At 41.1% G+C, this 24341-nt stretch overlaps 1 protein-coding gene across 1 annotated transcript; it reads right to left on the minus strand.

Moving 5' to 3' along the window:
* Window positions 1-8: 8 nt before the first annotated feature.
* On the minus strand, window positions 9-18542 carry dcbld2 (discoidin, CUB and LCCL domain containing 2). The gene is made up of 15 exons (XM_020651221.3): window positions 18187-18542; window positions 15313-15537; window positions 14082-14219; window positions 10090-10141; window positions 9928-10000; window positions 6093-6226; window positions 5857-5897; window positions 5321-5521; window positions 4650-4774; window positions 3981-4128; window positions 3733-3882; window positions 3544-3637; window positions 2987-3036; window positions 2765-2899; window positions 9-2092 (listed from the first exon to the last, which is right to left on the minus strand). The coding sequence occupies exons 1-15, from the start codon at window positions 18530-18532 to the stop codon at window positions 1683-1685; spliced, it is 2322 nt and encodes a 773-aa protein (XP_020506877.3). The 5' UTR covers window positions 18533-18542; the 3' UTR covers window positions 9-1682.
* Window positions 18543-24341: the final 5799 nt, after the last annotated feature.

Raw genomic sequence — 24341 nt, forward strand, 5'->3', positions numbered from 1 at the left:
TGAAGAAGCATTTTCTTTTAAAAACTCTTTATTTCTCTATTTACAATCAGTGAGAGCCACATCAACACAGTTCCCTCTGTGACCAGGGAGCACCACAACTGGACATAGAAGGCCTTGTTATTGATCCTAATCCAAAGCATGATTGGTGGCACAGCTGTGTGAAGAACACCTTCCCTACAGGTGAGGTTTGCTATGCTGTTGTATTAGAAAGCAGCTCGTTCCTTTTTTTTTTTTTTTTCTCCATCTGCACTCCTGCCACAGAGTGTTTGGTCACATTTAGTACCACAGGAGAGGAATGCAGTCTACTGGTGCTACAGACAACGACGACGACTCAATACATCCTACCACAACTAGACGCCGTATCAAAACAAGTCCACACAACAACAAAAAAACACACACACACACACAGGACTGAAAAATCTAAACAACTCACCACACATACATACAGATGTTGATGCACATAGATACGAGGAAGGAACACTCAAATGCATTAGGACAGATCAAACACCCATTTCAACACCAGACAATTACAATAAAAATCTAAGTTCAGGACAAACACACGGGAAACTTTAAATCACCACCTGTAACAGATTCACCTTTTTACCTCTTTTCTCTGTACCATTATGATAGAAACAAACCTAAAAAAAAAAGTATTCTCCTAAATTAAGACTGCTGTCATGATGATTTGGCTAAAGTTGCGCTGTTGGCACGTTCTTGAAAGTTGGTTCTGTAACATCGCAGAACACGGGAAAAAGGCAGCGTTTGGTCTTCAGTATTACAAAAAGTAAATTCACTCTGGAGGAAATTCACTGTCATCAATCCTCCCAATTGGCCTTTTTCAGATTACCAGACATGTCTCTATGTTTTGTAAATAAGGTGTCGACAACAGTGCAAAGCCAGTTATTTGATCTGTAACCAGTGAGGTTAGTGGTGGGCTGTTTTTTCTCCTCATCAGCAGGATGTGAATTAAAAATAAATATCAGTAAATCATCTGAGTGTTCTAACAGGTTGGCAGAAATGGAATTACTAGAACTATACAAATTTCAAGTCATGCTTTAAAAAAAAAAAAAAAAAAAACGTACCATGGAAAGCTAGTTTCTCTAGAAGGGAGGAATTTTTCGACCTTGAGTTTGGGGTTCTTAATGCGACATGCGGTTCATTCAGTGAAGCAACACTTAAGTTTTATGAATCATCAGGCACATTTCAGCCAAAACCTGGTTCACCTTGTAACAGAATAAAAAAAAATTATGAAATAATGGAAATCACAGTTTTCATAGAATGCAAGAACTACTAAGAATCACAGGACAGCGACAAAGTCTTTTTCAAATAGTAGTCAGCGGTCTCCTTTTTATCCTCCCTCCGTTCATCCACTCACCGGTCCGTCTTGTCTTCGCCTCTCACTCCTGGCACAAACACATTCATCGTTATGGGTTTCAGTGATAGGACTGTAATGGCACTACACGAGCAGATTGTGGCCATGCAGAAACATTTTAGGCAATACAGACATCTCCAGATAGATCTCAAGCTAAGGTAGTGTTCATTCAAGACTGACGCCGTCTTCTGGGGTTCACTCCCCCCTCCTCCTCCTCCTCCTCCTCCGTCTTTAACAACCCTCCATCTCTGTCCTTCGGGGTTGTGTTGGAGGAGAGGGGGCCGATTAAGGCCATGTGCATCCGGACTCTTCAGCTCTGTCCTGTCGGCTTATTCTGAGGTACCTGATAGGTCTGATCCTCAGTGGGCGTGGCCTGTCCAGTGGCGTTCTTGGGCGTGTCATAAGCCGACCTCCCTGAGTGGGCGCCGTCAGTCTGTGTGAGCAGAGAGGCCGCCCCGGCACCCATGAAACCGCACACCGCGGAGGTCTGGTTCAAAGTGGAGCTGCCTGATGGGTGGCAGCCCATATCCACCACGATGGGTGTGGCGTATTCAGATCCTGAAGCGGGCAGGGGTTCTGCGTAGGCGTGGTACACGTCTGGAGAGATGGGGGCGTCGTACAGGTCGGGGTCTGAGTACCCCGGGTCGGGCCCCTCGTCTGGTTTAAAGGTGGACCGTGCACCCAGAGTTGTAACACCGCTGACCAGGGGCTGAGCGTACTCTGATGAGAGAGCGATACAGCATTAATAAGAAAAGACAAATACCAGTTTATCAAATATGACATTTCTGAATAAATAATGTCATAATGGACATGTGGGTTCTGGAGAAAATGCCAAAATGTAAATCTACTTTTGAGCACCAAATCTAATCAGCTCATTGTCTGGACGTCGACTGGTTTCTAACTTCAAAGAACATTTTCTCAAATGAGTCCTCGAGATTTTTCATTCAAGAAAAGCTGACAGACAACTTCCAAACATAAATCCTCCTCTGATGTTGCTCTTGCTGGCGAGGACACTCAAAAAAAAAAAAATTGTGTCCGAAGATACTTTTGGATGACCACACTTGAGTGACCAAGCTTAATGGAATAAAAAAAAATGTAGATCTTAAAAATATATCAATTTGATCGTTTCTCCTCATTTGCATCATAAAGTCAGTGCCAGTAATTGTCCTTTTAAATCAACTGCTGCAACAATAAAAGAGGGGGAGACTAGCTGGTGAAAAGCAATTGTCTTGGTGACAAACACTTTATGTTTTTCACAATTTAAACCCCTGAGGCTGCCTGTCTCAGCAGCTGCAACATTTACACAAACACAATGGAGGCATCTTTTCAGAAACACAACCTGTCTGATCATAGCTAGCACCAAAACAAAGTTCATGTTGATCCATTATTTACCTGCAGGTTCAGCATGTAGTCTGGGTACAGCTCCTCTCCCCGTGAGCCGGCCCACCTCACTGCTGCTGTACCGGACTGAGTCCTCGGCCTCGACCATCTTCGAGGGCAACAGCTGCTTCATGCTTTTCCACCAGTCTGCAGCAGAATCACAGTTCAGTGCCAGAAAAAGTCATCAAAAACACATGTAGGCAGATGAGAATGTGCTGCAGACCGAGTTCATACCTGTGCGATCCCAGTGAGGGAGATCATACGTCCCTTCAGAGCTCTTTTTCCTATGAAGAAAAAAAAGTTAAATCATATTCTACAATTCACTTATCAGACGTTTTTATCCAAAGCAACGTACATCAGAGAGTAAGAACAACACAAGCAAGGATCTAGAAAAAAGGGAACAATGTCAGTAAGGGCAAACGATCAGCTCTGAGTCTGATTGGACACACAGGTGCTGACAGGAAGTGACCAGAGGCAAAGCACAACATTGAGGGCAGTTCTTGAGAGCTCTAATCAGTATAGAAACCATCTTATAAGTCGTCGTTATCAAACAAAAACCATCATCATTACCATCATCATCATCAATAATATGGAGACCATCATCATTAAGTTAGTAGGTATTCATGAAAGAGCTGGGTCTTTAGCTTTTTCTTAAAGGTGCAGAGGGACTCTGTAGATCACATGGAGTTTGGAAGTTCATTCCACCACCGGGGGGCGACAGAGGAGAAGGCAATATAGGGCAACAAATGCTGGGATATTACTTTTCTTCATAAGACTGAAAGGACACACACCTGTTCCTACAGTGCAGAGCACAAACCACAATCACAATGAGAGCAGTCAGAGCCATGACCAGCACAGGAACCAGTACTGCCGCCAGCGCCACATCTAACAGGAAAAACAAACAAACACTGTATTTAACACCAAATGGAAAACATTTCTGGGGGAATCAAATGTGCTTTTTTTAAACCACATTTACTCACCTTTGCCGGTGTGAGGAGGCATAGTAGTGTTTCTGATGTCTGGGGTGTGTGTGGTTTGGCCAAGGTGGGGTGGATGTTTTGTTCCCCCAGAAGGTGGAGAACGTTGAGGAGGGGAGAACATCCTGGGCAATAGATCCGGCCTCGTCCTCACTGTCCAAATAATTCCATAAAGAAAAGAAAAGCAAAAAGGTTGGATGTAGTCTGAACATGTCTTTGTTTGTATCTTCAAATCGACCACCGTCTCCTACCTGAAGGAAACTGGCAGCCGAGCAGCTCCAACTTGAGCGCGATCCTCTGGTGCCATGTGGTTGGATATATCCTCAGAAAGCGGGCTTCAATTGGAGGAATGAAGTTATTCCTCACCTCGTGCAGGTAGTTGATGTTGCCCTGGAAAATCTACCGTGACATAAAAAAACAAACTGAATTATTTGTGCCAGAGATTTAACAGTAGTAGTAGCTTAGAGGAAAAGAAAGTGAGGCAGACATATTCTTGTTTCAGACTGTGAACAGATGCACTTTAAGCCGTAAGCTGATTATTTTTTCAAACCTGGCGAGCTAATAACTCGTCTCCTCCACACAATCGGAGGCCGAGAGGATCCCAGCAGAGAGCAGCTCGTAGACAGCCACTAAATCCATACCCATTCATTATTAATACCCCGGTGTCCTGACTCGTCAAACACAGCACTTAACTCAAACCACTGACTTCCCCTCATATCCTGCCATAAACATCTCTTCGGTCAATACCAGTTGCTATGGAAACAGTCCCAAGTATGCGTCTCTGTAGCCTTCTAAAGTGACATTTTTTTTGTCCATCTGCTCTCTGTCTGCTAATCGAAGGGAAGGAGAACATAAAAGCCAATGATGCAACTGTCCGGGTAAGCAGGTTTTATTGATTTTTCTTTTTGGGGTTGTGTTACCTTATCTTGTGTAGAATTAGCTTCTCTGTAGATGTGCCACTGCTGGCCGTCGCTACTGTGCTGGACCCGGTATGCCGAGACGTAGTACTGGTATTCTCTCAGAGTCGAGCCCGTGGTGATGATGCCTGGATGAACAGACAGAAGAACGGTCAGTTACACATACAGTATAACAACATCACATTTTCTACAGCCGTGCTAGAAAACTCAGTTATGCTATCCCTGGGGACTGAGCTAAATGCTAATGGCAGCATGCTTAGAAACACTGCTGATGCAGGAGTATTGTATACCAACCACATTATGTATGTTAGCAGGCTAATGCTTAAACACTTGTCCTTGTAGGGCATTCACATGTTTCTCAGGTGGTCCCATTCCCCAAATTCAGGGAAACAAGGGGGCACGCCTAGCAGTTGGGGTTATGCTGCCGGGCTTCAGGGCATCTCAGCAGTACTCAGGAAGTGTACTGGCACCTCTCCAGCAACCAGATCAATTTCCATACTTTGGTCCATATTAAGTTTTGAACTGGTGACCCTCCGCCTCCCACCCCAAGTCCCTACAGACTGAGCTTCTGCCGCCTGTAAACGTGATACAGCTGGACATTCCCCCATCCAACGGTCCGTGTAAAAGGAGCTGAAGACAGTTTAGCGTGTGTGTGAATCTGTGAAGCCGTGTACCTGTGATGATCCTCTTCTCCCTCTTGAGATCCACCTGCAGCCACTGCTGGTGGTCACTGTGAGAAGGAGACCACGGCAGCCCGTCCCTCTTCAGACGAGCCCCCGAAGGCGCCCACACGTTGTTCCACTCCCACACAGAGGAGGCGGAAAGCTGAGTGTTCGCAAGGCCACCGGACTCCAAACCCAGAGTCCCGGAGCAGCCTGCAAATCCACAAGATGCCATCACCACCAAAAACAACACATAACGATTTCAGAAACCAAAGTTTAGGGAGTTTCTATACATATCCTTTAATCTATTTCAAAGGGTTAACTTCAATTATTGTTTTTACCAGATACCAGTAGTCAAGTCATGTTTTATCTGTGAGCATGTGTAAAAACAAATAAGGTAGTGCACCCCACAGGTGTGTGTTACAAACTAACTAAAAAGAAGGACAGCGCAGTTTTTACACTTAATTCATTAAACAAAAAAAAAAAAATGCTGATGGTACTTTTATACAACTTTCCACCACATGATTAGAACAAAGAAAAAAACGTACCATTGGTCTTGAAGGTGAAGAGGCTGTTTGACAAAGTTCCTCTGAGGACAGAAAATGAAAGACATGCATGAGGACAGGATTCTAAGGCATGTTTCTTACAGTTTCAGTCATATCAAATCTATTAACACTGCAAAAAGTATTTCTATTATTTGATTTAAACTGTTATTTTAACCAAGTGTTACAGAAGTGGAATTCTATAAACCCAAAAGTAGAAGAAGAAGCGCCGCGGCTCGTACCCAGTGGACGTGACGTTGTTAGCCAGTGTGGCCTCATAGTGAGGGATGCCTTTGCTGCTGACCACGCTGATCCTGCCTCCCACGGCGTTGGACACCACACCTGCATGGACAGCTGCCACGCACAGAGGAGAGGACTGCAGAGTGACAGGGAAAGATGGACGACATGAAGGGGATACTAGGTACAAACTTCTGAATTTCTATTATAACAAAAAGTGCCAGTGACAAAAAAAAGAAACATCTGGCATATTAGACCAATGATGATTCAACTTCAACAATATTCCAATCCCACCCCATCCCTAACATCAATGCAAATCCTTCTTTTACAAAAGCTGAACACGTGATGATGCACAGTTGAGATATTGTCGCACAGACATTTGTCCAGTTTACACAACTAACACACAGTTGAAATAAATAATAAAGAAGAACGGTTGATACGATAGCAAAGCAGAACAGTTTGAAGGTAGGCGAGCGGGAACAGGGAGGCTTATATTACACAGACACCGAAGCTCTTAACCTTCAGACTGTGGCAGATAAAGGCTGATGAGTCAGCATCATGTCACTTCACTGCAGAGAGGATACCGAGGGGGCACTGACAGTAATGATTCAGTGCGGGCAGCATTCCTGTCCAAACCTGCTGCCACATCACTGACAAACAGACAAAACAGGAATCGACTCTGTGCTCTCAGGCTCCTTCAGTGAACAGCTGGTCGAGTGAGGAGGAATTTTATTACTGGAAAAGACCCACACTGGAATTCACAGCTGACGAGATTGTGGGGAAAAGCTCTGGAGAGACCCACAGAGTGACAAGCACATGTATTCACACACAATCACACACAGCATTCAAATCCTGCCACAAGTCATCAACACTTTGCCTTGTGACTCTTAAATTTCCCCCAAAAACACACTTCACCACTTCCTTAAAGAGCGCAACACCAAACCACTAACACAAAAACAGAGAGCTGCCCCAAACCACTGCACCCTGCCTCCAACAGAGGAAACCACACTAACACACACATAATATGAAACACACACACGCTGACATGTAATAGGTGGGATATAAAAAATATATATTTAAAAAATGTAAGAAAGAAAAAGAAAAAAAGGATCATGGACTACAGTGAGAAATGTCTGAAACACATTTTTTTTAAAAGAGAAAAAGAGCTGCAGAGCTCGGTGTGGGTGCGGCAGCTGATCCCTGAGTGCTACAGACTGAAATATGTCTCAAAAGTCATCATAATGTTGCAACCAAAGACACACTCACACACACACACTCGCGCACACAAAGCTTAAAGCCTCCGGAAATTAGAAAAAGTAAAATTGCATAATTCACTTGAGAGTTGAATTAAAAATCAACAAAAAGCTAAGTGAAAAGAAACTTTCAAAAACGTTTCAAAACTGAGTTTAAAAAAAAAGGTAGTTTTGTTGTTTTTCTGAAAACTGTGTGGGCTGGTCAATCAGATTTGATTGACACTCGCTGCCAATTAACATGATAGTTGATTTGATAATCAGTGCTGTGTAGCCTTAAAGGTCACATATTGTGCAAAATACAACTTACGTTTTTCTAACATTAATACGTGTCCCATCGCCTGTTTACTGCAGTATGTAACTTTGGCAGCAGGTTTAAGGTCATCTTGCAAGAGGTGCATAAAACTTTACGGCATTAGTTCACACACAAGCCTTCACTTGTAAAAAAAAAAAAAAAAGAAGCCAGTTAGCCCATCTCTGTACTGTTTGATAAAACGTCTGAGGCTAAGAAGAAGAGAAAAATAACTGATGAAGAGATAAAGAGAGTGACAGAGCTAAAATCCCTTATTCATAACAGATTTAAAAACTTTGTAATCAGTCATCGTTGTTTCATGTTTAGCAGCTTTACAGAAAGTCCTCTTACCAAAGTTATGTCTCAGGCTTCCATACAAATAAATAAATAAATCCATCTCACATCAAAAAGTTGTCTCTCAAGTTTTGATAGAATCAGCTTTCTATCACTTTTTAAAGCTTTATTCTATGTACACAAGACCCTGGATTACCTGTTTAGTAGGCTAAATGTGGACTTGGCTTTGAACACATCAATGGATGAGTCAATTGAACGTACACAGTGAGGCATGCGAAAACATACGTAGGTTTCCTCCAACTTCTAAATCACACTGCCTCCCTCTCCAGCTCTGTGTCTCTGCAGAACACACAGCTCAGCACCGCACCGTCCCGCAGCTGGACTGGATTAGAGGCTTATTATTTTCAGCCAAACTATTATCTCACCTCCCTTTCACCCGCTGACCCTGCCCCTCCTCTGTTCCTGTGGGGCACCTCGCTCCCCGAAGCACACCCCTATGCTCCTCCCTGTCCTCGCCTTCAGCCAGCAACACCCCTCCCCCCTCCCCCCTCTCCCTCTCTCCCTCTCTCCCTCTCTCTCTCTCCTTTAACAGACCCAGAGTTCCTCCGAGCATGAGGTCATCAGCCAGAGACTCGGCACCTATGACGTCATGCACTGTGGGGGCGCTGTGAGGTCATCAGAACAGGACTCATCATAACAAGAAGGAGTCCATTAAAAAAAAGGAACAGAAAGAATGAAATGTAAAAATGTGCAGACTTCATGAGTGGGAGGAAATAAGAATGATAGTGAAGAGCGTAGGGCTGTCACAATACTTCAAATTGTTTTGCCAGTACGCTTGAATACTTTTTTTGTAGTTGCCAATATGATCCAATACTGTTGTTGCCATAACGATATATATTTGTAACAAATGTTATGTGATACTTTAGTTGTCAAAACAATAATTTGTTGCAAAAAAGGAACAATTTAGTTGCCAATACTGAATATGGGTTTTTTGTTGGAAATGTGATCCAATACTTTCTTTTCAAATGATAAAAGACTTGGTTTTTAAATATGATGCAATACTCTACAAGTCAGATTGTTTTTGGCAATACCATACAGTACTTTGTTGACAAGACGACACAGTATTTGTTGCCCACATGATATACCACTTCTGTTGCAGCAACACTAAAGTGTCCTAGGCACCTAAAATGGGCTAATTTTCATATTTCACGTAAGTATACAAGAACCTGAACACACCGCTAATACTGAAAAGGACTCAGTGAGCATGATGATGAACGGCCTAAAGATCAAGATTTTTCTATTTCATACTAACAGATGTCACGTTAACAGAGTACTGTGTATGTGTGAACGCAAACAGCCACATTTTTCACTCAGATTTCACCCACAGTTTCTCCCGCCAGACCCCCCGAGTATTTGTTTCCGCAACAAGTCTGAGTGGGCTGATGTTTAGACCGCAGCGGGATATTCTCCGGAGAGCGCTACGATCTCCGAGCACGTAATTAAACAGCTGCATTACGTCGTCTGTTCATCAGTATGTTCTCCTCCGCTGTTTTGTTGACACACGTAGCATTGATATAAAGGCCAATATTCTCATTATAGCATCATATAGCCTATTCTGGCTGGGCTGTGAGGAGCATGTGTGAACAACCAGCTCAGGAGAATATCCGGAGCAGTCCTCCTGAAATTGTTTAGATATTTAAGTGTATATGTGAAAACAGCTTTATGGTGCTGGAGGATTGAATTATTCATGTATTGATGCTTTGGAGGGAGGCCGTTAAAGCATGACTCAGCTAATGCTGACAGTCAGAGTCCATTGGATACCATGATTCACCTGAAAATGGGATGCCTTCAACTACCGCCAATATGTCTGCCAAATTGCAAAACACCTACTCCCTGTTTTGTGTTTTTCCTTTTTGCATTTTAAACAAACAAAAACAAATTACCAATGTGATGCTCTGATGCTGCAGACACACACATGCCCATGTACACTGCATGGATACTCACCTCTCTGTAACCGTTAGGTATAGTTCCAGAAATCTCCCCTGTAGACGTCAAACAGCCGGCTGGACAGTATTTACTAAAGAAACAAGAGACAGACAACAACACAGTGAGAATCAAACAGCCTGATCGCAGCACACTTATCCACACAATGCAAACACTGTTTACCTGAACTCTGCCTCAGGGAAATCAGTTCCTTTGTCCAAGCAGGTGATTAGATCTGCAGAAGAAAAAAACAAAACAGTGTCAGAACTGGTTCTCTTGAACATCTCCGGCAAAACTCTCACCCTCTTTCTCTAACTGCATTTCAGTTTCTCTCTCAGTAAAGAGAGATAACGAACACCGACCTTTCCAGGTAATTCACAGATCTCATTGTCTGCTCATCCATTATGACTGAAATTGTCCTCGAGCTGAAACTACCAACTGGTTCCACAAGAGTTAAAGTCTTAATATGTGATTTTTCACACTTAAATGTAGAAATCAAGTATATCCTCTGAAAATAACTCTGTGAGTCATGACTGTCTACAATGGGTGTAACACCTGAGTCCCACTGTCTGTGATGCTTTCAGAGTTTTCAGAGTCCTATCTTCACTTTGTTTACATCGCCAGGACGGCTGGCCGACTCCTCCCCTCGTGTATAAAAGTTGTTTAATCGAGGGACTAGAGAAAAGAAGAATAACATACTGTACTCACTGCTTAACTGTGTTTCTAGATCACGCTCATTTCAGGTAAATTTACATGCAGTGTGAAGATACCAGCATAATAAAGATCGCTAGCATCAGCATGCTAACACAACAATGCAGCACGAGTTGTTTTGGTTTCATGCTGGTGCTCAAGGGCGACATCTGCTGGATCAAAAAAATCGCATATAAAGCCTTTAAAAGAGAAAGTTTGAAGAAAACGGTTAACGATGAGATCAATGTGATGGCTCCTTTCTCTGACACTCTCTCTCGTGAAGTCCAGCACATCTGAGGAGGCGGAGCACGTTTGGTGTGTTTTTAGCGGCACATTTCATTTATATCTTGAAAGCTCTTACTGCTGTCCACAGAGTTGTCTCCCCCCACGCTTTTATCAGAAAGAAAACCAATCGACAATGACTCAATAAATGAATAAACCGTTTTTTTTTTTCAGTACAATTCTCAGCATGAATAAATATCCTCATGTTTGGTGAAAACCAGCCCAAGCTGAGGTTGAAGTCAAGGAACACAATCAATTTCAGGAGTGTTACAATGATTATTTAGACTAAACATTTCCGACTGGATGATGTGGGCTGCTGGGAATTGTACGTAAAACCCTGCAGTGGCGGCGGTCAGTCCAGCTGAGTCTTGACCACATTATCAAAAAAATCCCATTTATCTGGTAAAGCAGCCGATGAGTCAAACTGACAAATACCCCCAGCCACCACAAGTCGCCATGGTGACTGATTTACTTAGCTGTGCAAACTGTCCTCCCACGCTCATCTGCACCGTCGGTTACAAGAAAAACACACATCAGAGCCTTTGGGGAGGGGACGGGGACGGGGGGGATTAGTTAGGTCCACTGACAGCCATGTTTGTCTTCCACTGTGATTCAGCTGTCCTGATAGTAACGCTTACAGACGAGAGTCAAATCTCCCCTTCACACAGACTTCACTGTATTTAATCATCTTGTTTGGCTTTATTGATCCGTTTATCTGAAGACTATTTCACATGAGAGTAGAAAAGCCCTCGCTAACTGGAATAAACTCATTAAGTTTCTAGACAATAGAGCTGCACCAGTCAAAGAGGGATGGATGCCGTCTCCAGCTTACAGACGAGGTGTTCCCCAAAAAGACTTCCAGATATCTATGAAGACACCACCTCGACAGCCAGCAGTTAAATGACGACATGAGACTATACATGTCATGAGTGGTCGGATTAGAGAGAGGGTCCAGAGAACACATTAGAGAGGGGGTCCAGAGAACACTACGGAGTCCGACATCGTCTTTGCAAAAGTACACATTGACTCCACATTAACCTCAGTGACTCTGTAAAGTCTTTTTCAGCAACTTTAAATTAGGTCTGATTTTTCCCGCTCTGGCGCCAGGGATACATCTCATTATGCCCGCTGACTTGTTTCTGACTGTGGCATCTCCAATAATCAGAGTTTTAGTCTCAACGGGGATTCATTTGTAACATGACATGGTTGGTGGGGAACCATGTGCTGCTTCCCTCGGACAGTAACAGCGCTTCTGCCTCCCGGGAGCTACCGGAGGAGAACCTAAGCTATGTTGGCTAGAAACCGCTACAAGGTGCTGGCTAACTACTGTGTCCTGAGTATTTTATTCTCATTCAAAAAACATAAATAAATACGTTTTATTTTCAGTTTTTTAATGAATATTTAACAAACGAATCAAACTTATCGAATCTCCTTATTCTTATGAATAAGAATCTTCACGTCAAAGATCTGGAATTATGAATGAACCAGAAGAACCACATCCCTGTTTAATGTTTTTAATCACTCATATGTATACTGTAGGTTTAACTCAGGAAGTGCCATCGCCAATGTCATTAGTTAAATGACAAAAAAGCTTCATGTTCATATTGTGGATGACGATTAGAGCTGACGAGGTTACGAGCTGATTTGTGGTTAAAGAAGGCGACAAGCTTTACAGTTTTCCAGTTACAGTCGAAAAACATTTTGATCTCATTCTATTCTTTGTTTTTAAAATTACATTTTGGGCTGTGTGTCTAAAAACCAGAGGGACTTGAAAGAGAAAGGTCAGAAACATCTGACAGACAGGAAGTCTGATAATAAAACCACAGAATATGATTACTTTTCACTTCTCTCACTGACTCACACTTCCTCCTGCCACTCAGATTCTGTCCCACTGAAATAACTATGATCACTTCAGAAAGGCTTAATATTAATTATCCACTAATTATCCTCTCATGTTCAACAGCCTCTTTCTAATATATAAAAAAAAGTCAGCGACTGAGGCGTTGAGTGTTGACAGCAGGAGAGGAGAAATCTCTTTATAAAGCCATAAACCTCAGCTGGTGCCTTCAGTCTGTATTCAGCACTGTCTGATAAAATGACCAATGTCCACAGACACGATGATCCGGCACGCCGCACCGGGAATCTGAGATATGTGACGGATCAGAATCTGGCATTCACAGAAGAGCAGCTCCTTATCTCTTCTGTGTGTTTAAGTACAACCCGCTACAGCGAGCAAACATTCTAAATTCTCCTCTTGCTTTTCTAAAAGCATAGTTACTGCAAAACTGTCGACACCACTTTAAGAGTTACTGTTTTTTTCCTATCAATGAACTCAGGACTGAATTTATACATAGCAGCAGCAATGGGACTGGACAGGTGCTGACAAAAGCTAACACCATGCAACACTTTAAAGACTTTCAGAAGGAGGAAAGGTTTGCCAATTTGGAAACAATGCAAACTCCAAAATGCAAAAACAAAAAGCCCAAATCAAATTCGACAACTCAAATGCGCTGCACTGCAAAAAAGGCGTCGGAGAGCTGAAACAAATGCATCAAAGGGAAAAGTCAAAATCAGCGTAAATGCTCCAGGCCTGTAGGGGGCACTGACGAAAATTAGATTACATTTGAGTTTGTTTTGAGTGAATATGGAGCGTCTTTCTGCAAAATGTGTTTCTAAGATTTGAGGTTTAGACTTTGCATCATTCATGTTTTCTCAGTTTGTTTCAGCTCACTGCTGCAGGGATTCTTTCATTTAACATGTTTCAGTTGTTTTATTTGTTAACGACTTTTGTATGCGTTTCTGGATTTTTATCTTTCATGAATTTGCAACCCCAATTCTCCTGGTGGAAATCTTTAAGGCCATCGCAGAGTGTTTGACTTGGTCAGAAGCTGTGGAAATGTTTATGATCTGCTCTGATCCCTGCCATGGCATGAAAAGCAAAACACTTGACAAGACAAGAAAACTCATCAGGTAGAGAAACTGATGAGAGACGCTAAGATCTAGCAGATCTACGAGGGCACAGCTCAAATCCAAAGACTCATCACCGCCCGAGAACACTTCGGAAGACACAAGAAATGAACTCTGCTCACCTGACTTGTCCTCATTGAAATGTACTTTGCTGTAACTTTTGTACACATAGGGGTGTCCATTGAAATAGATCTGAGAACGGCATCAACATGGTGAGTGATAAAGGACCTCGTTACCTGCGTGCTCCGTGGTGGAGTAGGACAAGTAGAATCCACGTCCAGTGTGGTGGGTCCCGCTCATGAACTGAACAGTGACCTGGTTGCCGGTGGATTCAATCAGCTCTTTGACCTTCAGACCCAAACCGCAGAACTTCACTGTAGACGCAGGATGAGACACAGACAGAGGAGTTTATGTTAGCTTAAGGAGCCTGATAAGTTCTTAATATATAAACACACGTACAACCAGCTGCATTCAATATTTATAAACAAAAAAAAAGCTTGCTTAGTTGTTGGTGGAACCTAACTTGGCTATATAGAGCTTAATGATGACACAGCATAAGCCTTAAACACACCTTTAGCCCTCTCCTAAAAAAGATAATATTTGGATCAAATATTCCACTAATATTAGCATTTACATGCTAATGTGCTAATGAGCTGCAGCCATTGGTTTGTTTAATTGCCAACAAGGAAGAGGCATTGTTCTGCAATTTGGCAGCCTGATTGGTGGTAGTTAAAGTCTTCATATGTGATTTTTCACACTTAAATATAATAGAAATCAAGAATATCCTCTGAAAATAACTCTGTGAGTCATGACTGTCTACAATGGGTGTAACACCCGAGTCCCACTGTCTGTGATGTTTTCAGAGTTTTCAGAGTCCTATCTTCACTTTGTTTACATCGCCAGGACGGCCGGCTGACTCCTCCCCTCGTGTATAAAAGTTGTTTAATTGAGGGACTAGAGAAAAGAAGAATAACATACTGTACTCACTGCTTAACTGTGTTTCTAGATCACGCTCATTTCAGGTAAATTTACATGCAGTGTGAAGATACCAGCTTAATAAAGATCACTAGCATTAGCATGCTAACACAACAATGCAGCACGAGTTGTTTTGGTTTCATGCTGGTGATCGAGAAATCTAAAAATCACATATAAAGCCTTTAAGTCATAAAAAACATGTCTTATTGGTTGTGATTGGCTTTACTTGAATCAGGCTGAATCTGTCTAAAATGTGACAAGAGGGTTCTGCATGAGCAAATTAAACATAAGCTTGTAGTTTGTCTAGTTTCCAGGCTAGTGGGAGAAAGCCACCCAAACCAGTTTCCTGTCAGAAATGAAAAGCCAAAAACACACATCTCATGAATACGACTTCCGTCTTCACACAGAGTACAACATCTCCCTGAAATATTGGGTTTCCACCGCCCTCCAGTCTGTCCAAGTCAATCCTAACATTGCGTTCGTCCCCCTCACCAATCTCACTCCTCTCAGGTCCGATGCCGTTGTAGAGGCGGAGGTAGTTGACCTGGCAGTCGTTGTCTTCTATGTCCAGCTCGGCAAAGCGAAAGTGGACCCTGCTGCCGCGGGGCACGCTGATCTCCCACTCGCACACCGTGTTGTTGGGGTACGTCCCCGGGTAACCCAGAGAGGACAGAGTCCCACTGCTGGGGCCAAGCACACTGGGACCACAGCCATCACCTGGAGGACGACACAAACACACAGTTACAGGAAAAGAAAGGAGGATGTCAGTAATAAAGCACAGATGAGGTGGAAACAGGAAAGGAATAGATATCGTTCTGCTGAATTTGAGATTTATGAGACAAAGTTCCCCCCAAACAATCGACAAACACACTTTATTAGCTTTTTATTTTTTCTGTCCTTGTACCTTCACATTTATCAACACACCTTTAAGCCCCACTGTTACACTGGGAGGCGTTTCTTTCTGTACAAAGAGCGTGGACACTGAAGTGGATTCATGCCTCAGTCCCACAGTGCATCACATTTGTATTAATCCGCTGCTAAAAATAGTCCCAGACCCAGACATATGAATAACTTACTCCTGTGTCAATAAAAATGAAAAAGCTCAATTACACTAACATTCACAGTCTGCCCTGCTGTTAAAAACATACATTAAAAGACTATGGTGTATTAATACGCAGCTAAAAGTAGTCCCTTACAAATGTACTTCCCTTCAGTTTGTTACTTTTGCTAAAAAATAAAAATAAAGAGAATGTTTTGTACGGTTTTGAGTATTTACTTTGTTGCCTGAAATAAAAATATTCTGCTGTTTTTGTAAAACAGTTTTATAGATGTAGGTTTAGTGAGACAAGAAATCAGACATTTTAATCGGGACTAATCCAATGATTCTTTCTTTTTAGACTTTCAAACACGAAAAAAATCCATACTTTCATTTTAGTTTCTTGTCCTATTTAAGTGTGAAGTGGTTGGCTATCAGAGCGTCTCATCTGCTGCATCATATCGTACGTACGGGAAAACCTGAAGCAACTGCAAAAGCAAATCATGAGCCCTAATCGGACTGCCGTTTCATGACGCAATATGTACGCCCCTGTTGAGTTTCCCTTTCAATATGATTGCCGTGGAGGCGTGACAGGTGATCCCCATCTGTTCTTTGGAGGTAGTGAGAGCGGCGTTAAAGGTGCGAGACAGGATCGGGCCGAGGAGCACAGCGCTGAGTGTGCATGTGGAGCTCCCGCTGTGCCGAGCTCTCTCGAGCATCCACAACGCCTTCAGGCCATTTGAATTCACAGACTGGGACACCGATATAACACTGCCTCAGGATGAATGTCTTTAAGGCGTAATGAAGGCGGAGCTTCATTACTGAAGTGTTGCACAATTGCTCTATAAAAAAAAGGGCTACAGGGTTGTCGCTTTAACTCAATATGAGGGCTTTAGCTTCAATAAGACACCAACATTGATTATGGCAAAAACTAGGTTTCTTTGAATGTGCCCTTTAACTTCAATGACATTTATTTTGTAAAGTGATTTATTAAACTTCTGGTTCAAGCTTCTCAAATGGGAGCTTTTCTTTGCTTGTCAAGTGATGAAGAAAAGTTGGTTATTTGGTCTTTTATCCAAACATTTGGTTCTGTTGTGGGGGGAATTAACTTTCACAATCCAGAAGTTTAAAAGGCAAGCAATCTGATTTGGCAGTTCAGCATCACATGTAAAAAATTAAGCAAATCTAAGCAGATCTTTAAAATCCATTTCCCGGTGATGATTACCTGACCTACAAAAGTCCAGGTTTGTTTTTTTGAGTCTTCCGAGCTGTCAGAAAGGGAAAGACGTTGCATCAGTTGATGCAGTGTGTGTGCAATGTCTCTGAGATAACACTAAACAGTCACGCTTCATGGTGCTAAGTGGATGTTCTGTGGTTACGTAAGAGCCTCTCTCAGTGGACACTATCCAGATGAACAGGACAAAAACAAAAAGCAGCTCGACCTAAACTCTGACTCACAGATACTGAACAACTTGCATGGCATTCTGCAAAACTTCAGATTTACCCTCATGCTCAAAACACAGAAACATAAACCTCTTCTGTTGGTTCAGAATAAATGAGAAGGTGGAAAATATCAAATTATCTTGGGCTACTTTAGATTTATGACAAACGGTGTCCACGTGTTTACAGTCATACCCCCACTGCCACCCCACCCCCACACCTCGACTACCTGAGGCTGGGGCTGTGTGGACTCCCAACAACCAAGTTTGTTTTCTAATTTAATGACGTAAAGTGAAGCAACACCGACAAAAAAAAAAAAAGCAAATGTTTTGTTGTTTGAGTCAAATTAGGTTCACGAAAATGTCGAAACTGGGGCTACCTGGAGCGAAGAACAAGGCCACTTAGCTCCCAAAATGTGTTTAACACCAAACCCCATTGACAAATCTGACATTTTTAAAGATATCTTGCTTTACGTGAGGCGTAAATATGTTACAGTGTGTTACTTTAAACTTCAGTTAAGTTAGTCAAACACAGGTGTTAATTCGGCATGCAACTCTGCTACCATAGAGGAGTTATTCTTTATCAATCTCGGTTTCTCCAGAACCGGTTTGCCTGGTTTTTCTGCACCCAGAAAAAAAACACCATGACGGGCGGCGGCAAGCGGTGCAAACGGAGCGGAACTCCACGTACACACGGCCATGTAAGGTAGGTAGGTAGGTTTTTTAACTTTTTTTTGTGGGGGTGGGGGGGGGGACAATAACAACATGTCTCACGCTTAATCTTACTTCTAAACGTCAGTGTTCAGACTTTACAGGCAGCATGGTACAGCATGTCGGAGCGTGTGTTACACTCGGCTCCTCCAGTTGTCACCGCAGCTGTGCACCACCAACCTTTCTGTGCTCCGCAGCCCTCCGTGGTGAGGATGATGAGAATCGACAGGACGAGAACCCCGGCCCCTGTCGGTCCCCTGCCCACCATTACCGCTCTGCCCATAGCAGCCTGCAGTCTGAATGCATAATGCCTCGCTTCTGGATCGGCTTCTACCTGTACCGCAAAGAGAGTTAAACAAAAAAAAATACAAAAAAAACGACTCGTAGACTCCTCCAGAAAAAAAGGCGAATCCGCTGCGGGCTTCCTCTTGTGTCCTTTTTTTTTCACAATCCAGTGGTTAGCGACACTCTCACTATGGAGGTAACTCTGCTCCTCACACACATATACACACACACACACACGCATCCAAGCTGTGGAGCTACTTCCTCCACTGAGGCTCCTCCCCCTTGCTCTGGGATCTGGGATACCCGAGTCCCCCAAGTGGTCTGAAGGATCCCTCATTCATCAAAAAAAAACATTAAACTAAAACCTGTTGCTACTACGACGGAGGATTAGGGCCACGTTAAAAAAAAATAAAACATTTAATTTCGAGATTAAAGTCGTAAATTTACGACTTTAATCTCGAAATAAAAAATTAAAAAATTAAACTTAAACCGATGGAGGATTAGGGCCACGTTAAAAAAATATACTTTTTTAAAATTTCGAGAAATTTCGTAAATTTATGAGATTAAAGTCGTAAATTTACAAGAATAAAGTCGTAAATTTACGACTTTAATCTCGAAATTAAAAAAAAATAAAAAATTAAACTAAAACCTGTTGCTACCTACAACGGAGGATTAGGGCCACGTTAAAAAATATATACTTTTTTTTTTTAATTTTGAGATTAAAGTCGTAAATTTAAGAGAATAAAGTTGTAAATGTACAACTTTATTCTCGTAAATTTACGACTTTAATCTTGAAATTAAACGACGGAGGATTAGGGCCACGTTAATTTTTTTTATTTTATTTCGAGAATAAAGTCGTAAATTTACGAGAATAAAGTCAAATTTATGACTTTATTCTCGTAAATTTACGAAAATGTACGTAAATTTACGAAATAAATTCGAAATAAAAAAAAATGTAACATGGCCCTAATCCTCCATCGTATGTTGCTGACTTGTAGTGATACAAAACATTTTAAAACTTCACTTTTTCAATAAAACAAACATAACAAAGCCTACATACATTTTCTCTCCATAATACGAGGAAAACATGCTATAGCCTATAGGACCATAAATGTAAAAAACTACACATTACACTTTATTGTATTGCATGTTTTTGAAGCAGAAAATGTTTGCTGAAATAGAACAATTTCTGTTGTTGTTTGCATGGGTTGCCTTTGTTTATATATGTTTTTGTTGGTGATATTGGCGTACTCTTATTTACAATATATTCAATGGAAAAAGAAGAGTTGTTGATAACTTTGGACCATAATTTAGTAACATATGATTTTTTTTACCCATGTAATGTAGACATAAATTAACTTAGGGCTGTCTGATGTTTAAACTTCTTAATGATTCAAGAAAAAAACAATATCAATACCTGTTTCGATACCATGGCAACAAAAGTACAAGTCCTTGGAATCTAATAATTAAAAAATGCAAGCAAACAACTCCTGCATACTGTCTAAATTGCACAAATATGGTGGCAACGTTTTTGTGCATTTTAGTCAGTCTCTCTTTCACTTTCTGCAACTTTTGGTTAAAGTAAATTTTAGCTTTTTAACAGAGCAATATATAACTCTGACATCTTGTGTTTAAAATTGGAACTGCAGCCCAAATTCAAAACATTGAAGAGTGCCATCTCCCCCCCCCCGCCCTTTCCTCCTTAGAGTCGATGCTCACACAGGTTGCCATGTTGCTGACACAGAAGCTTCAGTGTTTAGCCAGCTCTTCTTCGGTCTTGAAACCTTTCTAGGTTCTAACCTCTCTCCAATATTTATCCTAGTTTTACCACGTTTTATGTCGTGGTGCTTTTTAGAAAAATGCAGAGGCTCATTAAATCGAGTACAATCAAAATCAGTTATTGCTGAACCAGTTTGCTTGCCCACTTCCATCGCTGCAACACCTGTTGGTGTGCTGTTTGCCTGGCAAACCGAGGGGGCGCCCAAAACAGCAGTTAGGGGGGAGCCTTAAAACCGCCTACCGTCTCTGGTCAAAACAAAAACAAACCATTCTGGACTGGAAATCAAAACTTTGGAGGAGGACAAACTGGCTTCTGCATTGTTGACAGAGAAGCCAGCACTTCAACATATCATGTTTCCTTAATGTCTGATGATAAAGTAAGGACATTTTATGATTCAATTCAGTAGATATCTTACATATTAGACCTTTCAAACACAAAGGTATTAAAATGTATCAACATTTTACACAACCCTAATATAACACATATGTTCATATAACGTCTAAAATATGAGTACAGTGCTTTCCATCTGTAGTGAATCAACCTCACCATTGTGTGATTGGTAACCCACTTATGTCATGACAATGTTTTCCAATATCGAGGCTATTCCATAAATGATTCAGATCAGTGTGAGCTAATAAACATGATGTCCACCCAACATTATTCCATTTACGTGTGTTCCCTTTAGCCGGTACACCCAAAACTGGAGCATCTTAAGCCAATGGGCTTGTGGAATTTATTAAAGTGAGAATGTTCAGAAAGAAGTTGAAATGACTGATTAAAGACTGTGTGACACATGTGATACGCCCAGGCTTTAGACAGACATTTAAGAATAGCCCAGCAGCACATGACATAGAGGAATATTCACATATTATTGTTCTATATTACACCTCCTCACGGCAAATACTTTGGATGTGATGCAATGTTCAGAGTAACCAATAGTAACATGTAGCAACAAACAGTTTTTAGCCTGCAGCCAGTGAGTAATTTGTCCAATGATTCAGAATTTTTTTTATTCTGGATGGATGAGTGTGTGTGTGTGTGTGTGTGTGTGTGTGTGTGTGTGTGTGTGTGTGTGTGTGTTTTGCATCTCTTTGTGCAGACTGTAGGCGAGTTTCATCAGGGTGTAGGAGAGTGTAATGTTCAGGGACGCAGCCAGATAGTCACTCATGCTGAAATGTACCATTTCTCCATTCTCTCCCACACACACCCTTCACATTCACAGTGTTTCTGTTTTTATTCCTTCTATGCGTTTCTTTTTTCACACATTTGCACAACCAGAGCTAGATCACATGCACGGACGCAGGTGTATGAAGGTTCTCACCTGAGGGACATTCTTACACATTGTATTAAAGGTCCAGTATAGTTACATACTATTGTGTTATATTAGTTTAAATAAAATACAATATCATCTGATACAGTCCTGTGTTTTATGCCTTCTACAAAAAGTTCTGCAGCCATAAATGTGTACTTTTACCTCTGTTGATTATTTGTTATGTTTTGCTCCTGAAATAGGTTTGATGAGATGTCCGTTGATTTGCGGTGGGCGTGGTTTAACCTTGTTTCACCCGTTCAGTTGTGTGGAGGGAGGATAGACAAAGAGTGTGAGTGAGTTTGCATATTTTCTGTTGACTGTCATCGTTATGACTTATCAATGATTATCATCTTTTGGACTTCTGTTCAGAATGTTTCACTCTTTTTTTTAAATAAATCAGCAAACTTATCTGGATCTATTTGATGTATTTTATTCTTTTGATAGGCCTACTCTTTATTGAAATGTTCAATACAACAAACAATACCCCTCACCCCAAGTTACCAGACAGTTTATCTGACTAAACAAACAGAAGTGAAAATAAAAGAAAACTGATGAATAAAAAGAAAACAGAATACTTATACATGTATATACTTACATGCTCTTACACTTCTGCACATACTGTATGTACATGAATTAAATATGAATAATATAAAGAGATCACAGACTTAACAATAATGTCAAAAATCATATTGATTCAGTAAAAAAATAAAAATAATAAAAAGCTTCCAGGCCACCATATGTAGATTAAAGTTTAGGAGTCATCAGCAGCCTCGTCGTGTTGTGTTTCCCACATTTAGGGTTATGAGAAGAGAATTTTCCACTCTGAAAAATACTTCCTGTTAAGAGCATTTTTTTTATTTTATTTTGAAAAGAACAAGTCGCAGGTACAGGACCATGTAGTCTCTGTGCGGCATTCTCCAATCTTAGCCATCACTACAATTTACTTTCTTGATAATGGCTTTCATTTTTTTATTGTTTGGGATCCCACAGAACCCAAATGTTGTATGTGTAAGCAACAAAATCAATCGCTTTTCATTCATCCAAAACTAAAACAAAATGAACCACATTTTAAAGTAGGGGTCACACAAAGAAGTATGATGCAGTTTTTCTCATATGGCAATAATAAAAAAAATTAGAAAACTAGGAAAAGTCTTAGATATCAAAGAGATGTACTTGCATATTACTGTTAAAACAAAGTCCTATTAATCTGAAATGTTCCCTGACCACATGTAAAGTTTATTTTGCACTTTATTCAGCAAATATCCAACCTCACAAAAAAAAAAAATCAAAAGATTTTGTCCACAGTTTCTCTCCACTGTGCTGTATTTAATCTACTGTGGATTACATCGTTAATGACTCAATTAATGCAACTTGTTATAACAGATATGATCAGAACTCATCATTTCTTCAGACATGAGTCATCCTCTTTACTCTTGTGTCACTAGTACTGGTCACATCTACTCTATTTTGAGATAATATTAATTCATAGTGTTGTCTTGTGTTTGAGAACTCAACAAGAGATTTCATTATTCTGACTAAAGAGTGATGTTAAACTCCCTTTTTACTTTATGCAGACAGTAAGACTCTGCTGCAGTGAGGACCTCTGCTGGAAAGCTGTGTATTTTCTAAGAAAGGTTTTTTTTCAGGCCACTGACATCTGCCAAACCAGACTGTGCCACTCAGTGGTCAAAAAGTAATATAACAAGATGACTACAACTGGTCAATATCTTTTAATATTGCAGGAGCACTTCAGTTTTTACAACACAGATCTGCAACTCTCTCATTGTCTCACACTTCTTCTTTTATACGCCTTCACTTTTATATGTGAATTCTGTACACAGTCCATGTTGCGGCTGTACTCAGGGCAACTCTTTTTTTGTTTCTTGCAAGTGTCTTTGTCCATGATTTAACAGTTAATTGAGTATCAATAAATCTTTTCTTCATTTCCCATGTTGGAGGATTTGATACGGTCTTTGCAAAGCCCTTGAGGGGGAAAACAGACAGTTAGTGAGTGTTAGTCATTGCATGCCTGGATCATGTCTGTACCTGCTTGAACCAGGTCTACACAACATTTAGCTTAGTAAACCAACACAGGAACACTTCTCCCAACCAAGCTTTTAGCACACAACAGCACAAAACCTATGGAGTAATAAGGTGTCCCTAAGGTGTAGGGAAGAGCCTTGATTACTGTGGTGATGCCTAAGGGAAAACTGAGGTGTTGTAAAAGCTACTTTACATGAACAAAAACAATGTAGCTGACAAGGAAGAGTGGAATCAACCGAACATACAGTAAATAAAACAGTTGTAAAAACATACATTAGTTGGAGAGTCGTATAGCCGAGCAATTTATGTTGCGCGCCCCGTTTACGGAGGCCACAGTCCTGATTGCAGCGTCCGTGGGTACAAATCTGACCTCTGCCCTTTGCTGCATGTCATCCCCCGCTCTCTCCTCCACATATTTCCTGTCTCTCTTCAGCTGTCCTATCAAATGAAGGGAAAAGGCCCAAAAATATGACTTAAAAAAATACATTAGAATTTAACAAGATTCCAATAGAGACTATGGCTGTAAAGTTAATTCTTATACGTTTCTGGCCCTGAATAGACAGCATGCATAGAACACTGTATTAGTGTAATTACTGTACTGTTTCTGTTATAGAGTGGACATTAATAGCAATCCATTAGAGTTCATAAAGCTGTACCGTAAAGAACTGTAAATTGAAAGAGTATAATTGGCAACATCGAGGTGTCCAATTGTTTTCATTATGCAAAAACATTGCAACTGATTCCCTCTGAATACTTTTACTATATTCATACAACAAATATGGTTAAAGACGGAGAAAAAAAAAAAATATATATACATTCATGAAGACATTCAAGTGTTATTCAGTTTATGGTTTAAAGGCAAAAATGTTAACTTCTCCTGAAGATGATCTCTTCCTCTTCCTGCACTGCTCAACA

This window comes from Labrus bergylta, chromosome 13 (genome assembly GCF_963930695.1).
Source record: "Labrus bergylta chromosome 13, fLabBer1.1, whole genome shotgun sequence".
Classification (NCBI taxonomy): Eukaryota; Metazoa; Chordata; class Actinopteri; order Labriformes; family Labridae; genus Labrus; species Labrus bergylta.

Bases quoted from the DNA above. Each gene is read 5' to 3' on its own strand.
- dcbld2 (XM_020651221.3), bottom strand. From the start codon at position 18,532: ATGCGTGTGTGTGTGTGTGTATATGTGTGTGAGGAGCAGAGTTACCTC. The intron at 15,538-18,186 runs GTTGGTGGTGCA...GTCGTCCTCCAG, and splicing joins GGGCTGCGGAGCACAGAAAG to GTGATGGCTGTGGTCCCAGT. The intron at 2,900-2,986 runs GTATGAACTCGG...ATTCTGCTGCAG, and splicing joins CCCTCACTGGGATCGCACAG to ACTGGTGGAAAAGCATGAAG.